At 34.4% G+C, this 9453-nt stretch overlaps 1 protein-coding gene across 1 annotated transcript; it reads right to left on the bottom strand.

The window, feature by feature from the left end:
• Positions 1 to 1280: 1280 nt before the first annotated feature.
• On the bottom strand, positions 1281 to 6425 carry LOC119610330 (the record flags this gene model as incomplete). The annotated part of the gene is made up of 1 exon (XM_037965493.1): positions 1281 to 6425. A coding segment is annotated over exon 1 (5145 nt), but the record flags the coding sequence as incomplete, so codon positions are not given.
• Between the last annotated feature and the right edge of the window lie 3028 nt (positions 6426 to 9453).

Here is a 9453-nt window from a genome sequence, read left to right on the forward strand (position 1 = left end):
TTTGGTATTTAAAATAATCAATATCGGTTCACATTTAAGACAATCTGTCCATAATTAACCGATTGGAAGAAATATAAATTTTGTTTTTAAAAATTGATATTTTGTTAAATCGGAAGAGCTCGGTCCATAATTGACTTAAGCTCTGTTTCAAATATAACATTGATATTTTATGGCATTCAATTTGATAGTTAAACATCAGAGCAATTTTACTCCGGTCTTCGTAAAAAATTTTAGACTGTTTCAAATAGAAGAAAAAAGTAATATTTTGTTGTTTCATTGTCCGTTTATTGTTGTTGTGGTACAATGTATTTTTTTGAATACTAACAAATATTCATACAATTTATGTGAGAAAGTTTGAGAGGCAGTCATCATAAATGTTTGTATTTAATGTTTTTTCGAAATGTTGATGTTACTGAAATTTTGTTAATGTTTTTTTTTTCGAGAATTACGTCTGAATGTTGTACTGTGTTGAGGGGGCAGTCTAAAAAGTAATTTAGGAAATCTTTTAATTTTAAGACTGCATAATAATAAAAGTTGTTGTTCTCGTTATTTTATTTACTGATGCTACTGAAACGTAGGCCTAGTCAATATAAATTAAAATATTTATATATAAATATGTATATGAGTAGCTGAATTTTAAGGATCTTATTCATAATCAAAGGTTTAAAAAATCAAATTTTCATACAAAATTTGTTCTTCAAACCTTTGAGAAATGTGTACGAATAAGGCCTTAAGTTTAAACATATTTTAAACTTAAGTTATAACTAATTTATAAAATTCCAATGGATTAAATTAAATGTTTTTTTATCATTATATAAAAAAACAATAAATTAAAATTAAATAGAATTATTTTTCATTTATGATTATCTAAGTCGATTAAAACTAGTCAGTCCATCTGTTCGATTCTTTAGCGGACTGTATAAAATTAAACACGGATATTTGTATTTTAATTAGAACATAAAATTATTTATTTCACTGGTTTTACATTTAATATAAGTTGTATAAAGTCTGTAATGAACTTAGTGGTTTCAAGTGTTGTTCTCTCCTTGGTTTTCCGTCTATCCTTTCTTTCTTCCCTTTCGTCTGTCACAGTGTTACCAAAGTTTCAAAAAAATTATCTTTACAATGTTGTATTTATATGTATGTTAAAATGTAGGAAACATCAATATTATGAATTATAAAAATAAGTATAAAATAATAAAATATAATGATCGCGGTCATAAACATATCGGCCCACCTTGAAAGGATCCCTTTCAACCATCTACAAAAAGTGGACAAACCTTTGAGATTGGACGTTTGAGGACACCCTTTGTCGTCTTCATTGAAACTACTCGGACTATATTGTCCTTACCGGGATGAGTACATATTATTCTCCCGATGAGCCATTGTGTAGGGGGAAGATTTTCCTCTTTTATGAGAACGATGTCATCGATTTGTAGATTTTCAATTTTCCGACGGCACTTTGGCCGTTGTTGAAGGTGGGTAAGATACTCGTTAGACCACTTAGACCAAAATTGTTGAACTAGGCTTTGTATGTATTGCCATCTGCTTAGGCGATTAACGTTGACATCAATTAAATTCTTGTCTGGAATTGACTTCATTGAGCGGAGTATTAAAAAATGTGCTGGTGTTAGAGGGTCGATGTCTCCTTCGAATTTCAGGCATAATGGTCGAGAATTCAAGCAGCATTCAATTTGACACAGCAAAGTACTTAACTCTTCATACGTTGTAGATGAATTGCCTAGTACACGTTTCATATGGAATTTGACAGATTTGACACCTGCCTCCCATATGCCGCCGAAGTTTGGTGCGGACGGAGGTGTGAAATGCCATTGTATCTGTTCGTTAGACATTTCCGTTTGAATATATGGATAATTTGTGTGAAGAAAATCATATAACTCCTTCAATTCGCGATTACAACCAACGAAATTAGTTCCGTTGTCCGTGTAAACATGAAGTGGTTTCCCACGTCTGGATGTGAAACGGCGAAATGAAGCAAGAAATGCTGGTGTAGAAAGGTCCGTCACAGGTTCAAGATGGATTGCCTTAGTATTTAAGCAAACAAATACTGCTAACCAACATTTGTATGTTTTGGAACCACGCCCCTTCCACGATCGCACAAGCATTGGGCCAGCAAAATCGATGCCGACGTATAAAAATGTTGATCCAGGTTGCAAGCGACAGCTAGGAAGATCACCCATTCGTTGTTGAAATGGCCTTTGTCTGAACCGCATACATGTTGTGCATTGGTAGATTGTTCTTTTTACGATTTGTGATACTTCAGGAATCCAATACTTCAAACCTAATAAGTACTGCAGCTGGCGTTTTCCCGCATGCAAATGCTTTGTGTGATAGTGTCGAACGATGAGTTGTGTTAATATGTTGTTCTTATGTAGAATATATGGGTGCTTCTGATCGTAACTGATTGAAGCGTTTTCAAGGCGACCACCTACACGCAAGATTCCAAAGTTGTCGAGAAATGGAGATAGACCGGCAAGCTTGTTTCCAGAAGGAATCTGTTTGTTCGATGCTAACATACGAATTTCCGCTGCATATGTTTCATGTTGAGCTTTTCTTACAAGCATTCTGTGAGCGTTTTGAAGCTCCGTCGTAGTGAGGAAACCAGTTTGACGTTGAGATTTGCATTTACAATTACCAAAAAAACGTAAAATCAGAGCAGTTACACGAAGTAGCTTGTCATAACTTGAGAATAGGTGAAACAAATCTGTTTGCTTGACGGATGTTGCTGTTGCGATTACCTTGCGTTCCTCTAAATCAATGTTCGATGGGATAGATGCTGTTGACATTGTTGAAGCTTCCATTGTGAAACCTTGCAAAACGTGTGGCCCTTGCCACCATAAACTGTTGTCTTTAATTTCCGATGAAGAGATGCCACGCGTAGCTAAATCGGCTGGATTTTGTTTCGATGTAATATGACGCCATTGACTTGCTGGAATTATGTTGATAATATGAGATGTTCTATTTGCAATGAAGGTTTTCCACCGCCGTGGATGATCACTCAACCATGCTAGTACGACAGTTGAATCAGTCCAACCATATGTAGGTACATTCTGCAATTCTAAAGCTTGTTTCACTTTAACCATAACTTTCACCATGAGATGAGCTGCACAAAGCTCTAAGCGTGGAAGTGTTATTTGTCGAATCGGGGTAACTCTGGTTTTCGATGTTATTAGACTAGTTGTTATTGATCCATCTGGTTTTATGACACGAATATAAATAGCAGTAGAATAGGCTAATTCCGATGAGTCTGCAAATCCGTGAAGTTCAATACGATCTTCAACGTTGAAATTAAACCATCTGGGAATTTGTAGATCACGTATGTTCTCAACTTGATGTTGAAGTTGTAGCCATTCCGCTTTAAGATCACTTGGTAGATCTTCATCCCAATTGACACCTTTAATCCAAAGTTTTTGCATGAAGATTTTCATTTTAATTAACACCGGAGATAGCCAGCCAATTGGATCGTAAATTCTTGAAATATCCGATAGCACGCGACGTTTCGTGATTATTCCAGTAATTTCGCCAAAACACACGCTGTATTGAAAACAATCCGTTGATGTGTTCCAAAGCAGTCCTAGAGTTTTTACCGTTTCTGACTGATCAATTATCAGCTCTGATGAACAAGCTCGATCTTGAGGATCAATTTTATCCAACAATTCCCTTGAGTTCGTTGACCATTTGCGAAGGTTGAAACCTGATTTGGATAAAACTGTGCATAGGGTCCTATGACGTGAAATAGCCGATTCTAAGTCTGGAGCTGAAGACATGTAGTCGTCTACGTAAAACTTGTTGATGATCTCGTTAGACTCTTCTGGATACTTCTGTGAGTTATCAAGAGCAACTTGCATTAACGTACGGGTAGCTAGAAATGGAGCCGATGCAGTTCCATATGTAACTGTCCTGAGATGATATGTGATGGGTGGATCCTTTGGAGAATCACGCCATAAAATACTCTGATATGATATATCATCTGGATGTATGAGTACCTGTCTGTACATCTTCTCGATGTCTGCGGTAAAACCTATCTTGTGTTTTCGAAAGTTTAGCAGAATCGAATACAAATCATTTTGTACTGTAGGTCCAACAAGGAGATGATCATTCAACGATGTGTTGTTTGAACTTTTGCAAGATGCATCGAAAACAACGCGTAATTTGGTAGTGGTACTTGATGGTTTCAAAACTGCATGATGTGGCATGTAGTAAACTTGATGTTCCGTTTTATTAGTTGCAATTTCCATGTGATTGAGCTCTATGTATTCGTTCATGAATTTGTGGAACTCGACCTTGAGATTACCATTCTTGTCAAACTGTCGTTCCATGGATTCAAGTCTTCGCATTGCCGCTGTCTTCGATTCACCAAGTTGAAAAGAATTAGCTTTGAACGGAAGTTTCACCATATATCGTCCATCAGGTTGTTTCCGGACATTTTCCTTGAAATGTTGTTCGGCATGTTCCTCATCAGGAGTTAAATGCTTTGATTGAACATCACATTGTTCTATCTCCCAAAAACGTTGAAGTTGTTCGTCCAAGCCAGTATGTAGATGGGCAATCATAATGGACTTTTCGGGTTGTCTGTTGACATTTCCCATAATCACCCAACCGAATATTGTGCTAAGTGCTGTTGGAGAACCTGATGGATGGGATACCTTTTCCCCTAATATACAATGGGGAAAAACGTCAGCTCCTAAAATGATGTCGATGTGGTTTGGTTTATGGTAAACAGGATCGGCCAGTTTCAAATCTTTAAAATATTCGAGCTTCTGGTTCACTATCGTATGTGACGGAATATATTGTGTCAGATTCGATAAGCAATAAGTCTGAACTATGATTGTTCTGTTGATATCCTTAGCGAAGATTTCCAATTGTACTTTTCCCCTGGTGTAACTTGTAGTGTTTCCACCAACTCCACATAGAGCAGTTTTATCATGCGACCTATTCAACTGAAGTCGCTGAACGCATGATTCCGAAATGAGCGTTGATTGGGCACCGGTATCTACAAGAGCTCTGCATGGTTGCAAGCTATTGTTCCTATCACGCACCATGATTACCGCTGTTGGCAGAAGTGTAGTCTGATTTGTTGTAGTCTGCTGACTTGAATTTACCGCAATTGAAGAAGAGCCATTAGTATCGTCACTTGACTGTTCAGCGTTGCCTCTTGATGGATTAGTATTAACATGCAACAATGTGTTGTGTTTCAAGCCACAAGTTCTGCAGGAACTAGACTTACAATCCTTAGAAAAATGTTTTTCCTTTAGACAATTGAAACAAAAACCACTTTTGAGAACGACGTTCTTGCGTCTTTCGATATTCAGATCCTTAAACTGTTGGCATGCAAATAAAAAATGATCTTTTTGGCAGACTGGACACGATTGAGTTGTTGCTGTCATTGTAACAAATTTATTAGGTTTCCTGAACTTAGATGACTGATCAGGTATTTCCAAACTTTCCAACTCTATTACACGACTTTCCAAAAAATCTAATAACTTCTTAAATGACTGCCTATCAATATCATTCTGCTGACGATACCACAGCGTAATTGTTTCCCGATCTAACTTCTCCTTTATCAAGAATAGCAATAATGGATCCCACGAAGCCACGGATTCATATAAGACAGAAAGAGCATTATAGCACTCAATAGTGTTGTTGTAAAATTTTCTAATCTCCGACAATGTACCATTCTTGACCGAAGGCTGAGTCAAAAGTAGTCTAATATATGTCTCCTTTATTTGATCTGGTCTGTCGTACTTCTTCTTCACTATGTCCCAAGCTATTCTATAATTACCGTTCGTAGGAGTTAAATGCTTAATTATCGACGATGCTTCGCCCTTGAGTTTCGTCTGGAGATACTCTAGCTTCTCAACGTCCGATAAATTTGTTCTAGCATCAACCATGGCGTTGAATAAATCCCTGAACCGAATCCAGTTTGATAAATTGCCATCAAAATCTGGAATCTCAATTTGAGGTAAACGTATACTCGAATTGTTGTTATTAATGTTCGAATTATTCATGCCAGATGACTGTAAGTTAACGACAGATGTCAATGTTGTTGACATTGTCTGTAATAATGCCGTCAAATCATTATTAAGTTGTGGAGTACTTGCAGCTGCTCCCTCAATTACCGTACTATCCAAATTTTCCTGAGTATATGACGTGTATATGGATTTAGCCGTAAAATACATTTCATCAATTTCATTGCGGTATGCATCTTCCTTTTGAATGTCAGAATCTTTATCGCATAAGCTATCAATCTCATCTTGAATGTCCTTGTATTTCATAAAAACATTTTCAAATTCCTCCATACGTACCTTTATATCGTTGTAACTCACGTTATGGCCAGATATGAAATTATACAATTTTATCACCGACTTTTTCAATTGTGTGCGTTTCTTCCTTAATTGTTCCATTTTGCACGAATTCGCGTTCTATAATTACCGAAAAATTATCCTTATTATGGTTCTCTAATATAACTTTCGTTCTAAATGTTAATTGCCGGTTATTCAATGTCATACAGTAACTTTATTACGCACACCCTATTCTGTAGTCCAGCCACTTCACATTTAATATTAATATCAAGCCAAATCAAAAACACAAAATCCACATACTATTTAGCAAATCTCACAACCATATAACATTCCAGTTTCAAATGCACTGATTTAAACTTTATCAAACTGTGATCTAGTTCCATTATAGTTACAAGTGCACTGCCAAATCAAACACAGTTTTAAATGATCTACTTTAAACTTTGTCAAACTGTAATCTAGTTATACTATAGTTACAAATGCACTGCTTCCACATTCACAATAAAACTTTTAACTGCCTTTTCAAATATATCAACACTGTCACTGTTCTACTAATCCACATGTATCTTTCTTGTTTATTGTTCTGTCCTTCCCATACCAATTCACTCATGTATGTAAACGATCTTTTTGTCTTTTATCTTTTGACCACTGATTCTAATGTATGTACCAACCGAAATCCCATGTACGTACACTGTTTTGATATACCATGTATGTTAACACTTTTCCTTTTCTTGCTCCACAGAAATTTCATGTATGTTGGAACTTTTGCCTTATGTACTTTACGATAAACACTTCCAGACACTTATGTATGTAAGCTATATTCTGTATGTATGTATGACAAATTATATTATCCACGTTCCGTATGTACATATATACGACACACGTATTAACAAAGAATCACTATGATCACTCTTATCGATTGTTTTCCTTAAGGGTGGTTTTCCCTATGTAAGACAGTTGAACATGTATACACCCGATGTTGTTGTCGTTGGTAAATTTAATAAAAATAAGAAAAACTACCACGTTTGCGCGACGCGTATGTATCGTTTTTGTTATCATGCAAATTTTAATAAATTCGTAATCCACTTGACTTTACACAACCACATCTGGGTCGATTGGACCAAAAATTATGTTCGATTCTTTAGCGGACTGTATAAAATTAAACACGGATATTTGTATTTTAATTAGAACATAAAATTATTTATTTCACTGGTTTTACATTTAATATAAGTTGTATAAAGTCTGTAATGAACTTAGTGGTTTCAAGTGTTGTTCTCTCCTTGGTTTTCCGTCTATCCTTTCTTTCTTCCCTTTCGTCTGTCACAGTGTTACCAAAGTTTCAAAAAAATGATCTTTACAATGTTGTATTTATATGTATGTTAAAATGTAGGAAACATCAATATTATGAATTATAAAAATAAGTATAAAATAATAAAATATAATGATCGCGGTCATAAACACCATCTGTCCGTCCAGCTGACTGTTCATTCTATTTTGTATCCAAGTTATAGATCGGCATTATTTTGTGGCAGGCTTTAATGATACAACAATACTCTACATCTAAACAGCAACCCTGAACTCATCTTCCAATTTCATCTGCATTTGTTTTTATTTATTCTTCTTTCTAAAAACACAAATTATAGTGCCAAAATTCAGAGACATGGCCAATTAGAAAAGACACAAGTACTGAATGTAAAATGGTTTATAAGGGTAAATAGAAAAAATTCACATGCTGCGACATGTTACACAAATAATAAAATTTTGCAAAAAAAAAAAATATAACTATTCACACTTCATAGAATTCACAGCCACACAGAAAAGAAATTAATTATGCCAAATTAGTTAATTATCTGAATAACAAGAAAATAATTATATAAATATTTTTTGTACACTTGAAATGATAGAGAAATACATAAAATGTACATTTCACAATGTGAGGAGTTAAAAGCAAACAAAGGGGGAGGTAACATATATGGCATTTTATGGCAAAAGAGGAAAGTCAAATACGTCATCATCATGATCCACATTTACTACAAAACTGATATAAATCATAATTCAGGTTATTTAAACTAAAAAATATGAGCCGTTCTAAAGTTATTCTTTTAATTTTATCTTTTTTTGAAAAATTACTATTATTTTTGATTTTTTGTAGTAAATGTCAAGAGTAAAGCATATATTTTCACTAACTTTAATAAGTAAAAATTTAGTTAAAATTTAGGCGGCTATTAACCTTTTCTATTTAAATCTGATTTCATCTTCTAATTCCAGTAATTTACTTAATAGTTATTCAGGATAGATTTAAATGTCATAAATATATTTTTTTTTTTAATTTTTTAGTTGTGCCACTTTACCAGTAAATAAGCATTGTATATGCTACGATAATGACGTTTTCTTGTAATGACAATGGTTTGTAGTTATCGTTATTTTAGTTGTTGTGTTAAAGTAATGATAATAAGGGCAATGTAAATGTAACACATAAAGTCTCATACAGATGCAAAAAAGGAATAAAATTACTACCAATACTTAGATGAATGATTAACCCAGCAGTTCTGAAAGACTGCCCCAATATATAATTCACCATTTACTTTTCTGTAGGTCACCTAGAGTTCTTACAGTGATGATTAAGTTCCAACAAAATTACTAAGCGTCACAACAAAGAGTACAGTCAACCAAAGAATTAATTTATTACTTTGAAAGGTCAGAGAAAATGCATTTACAATGTCATTTAGAAGAAAATAAACTTGTTTTTATTTTTAATGAAAAATATATACAAAAGCACTACTGCCAAACTGGTAGCGATTAATTAATATATGTCAACAATCAACAATGTAGTTTAGAAACTGTGAATTATTTAAACAATTTTTTTCAATGTATTTAAGTCGCCGAAGGAAAAAGTACCAACAAACATTCACTAACCAAAATTTCAACAAACAATGAGATTAAACCGAACAACTAGCAGTTATTTTCAACAGGAAGTATAAACTGAACAGACCCATGAAGGGCACAAAATTTGAATGACAACTAGCAGCCACAATAGATGCTGCAGTTATAGTCAGCTCAATCACATTTCGCATTTCGCGTTTTTGTATTTTTTCTGATGCATTTCTAGGAATAACCGAACTCGACACAAAGG

Source organism: Lucilia sericata, unplaced genomic scaffold, assembly GCF_015586225.1.
Source record: "Lucilia sericata isolate MDLA Ls3-8-SP2 unplaced genomic scaffold, ASM1558622v1 Contig001156F_arrow, whole genome shotgun sequence".
NCBI classification, from domain to species: Eukaryota; Metazoa; Arthropoda; class Insecta; order Diptera; family Calliphoridae; genus Lucilia; species Lucilia sericata.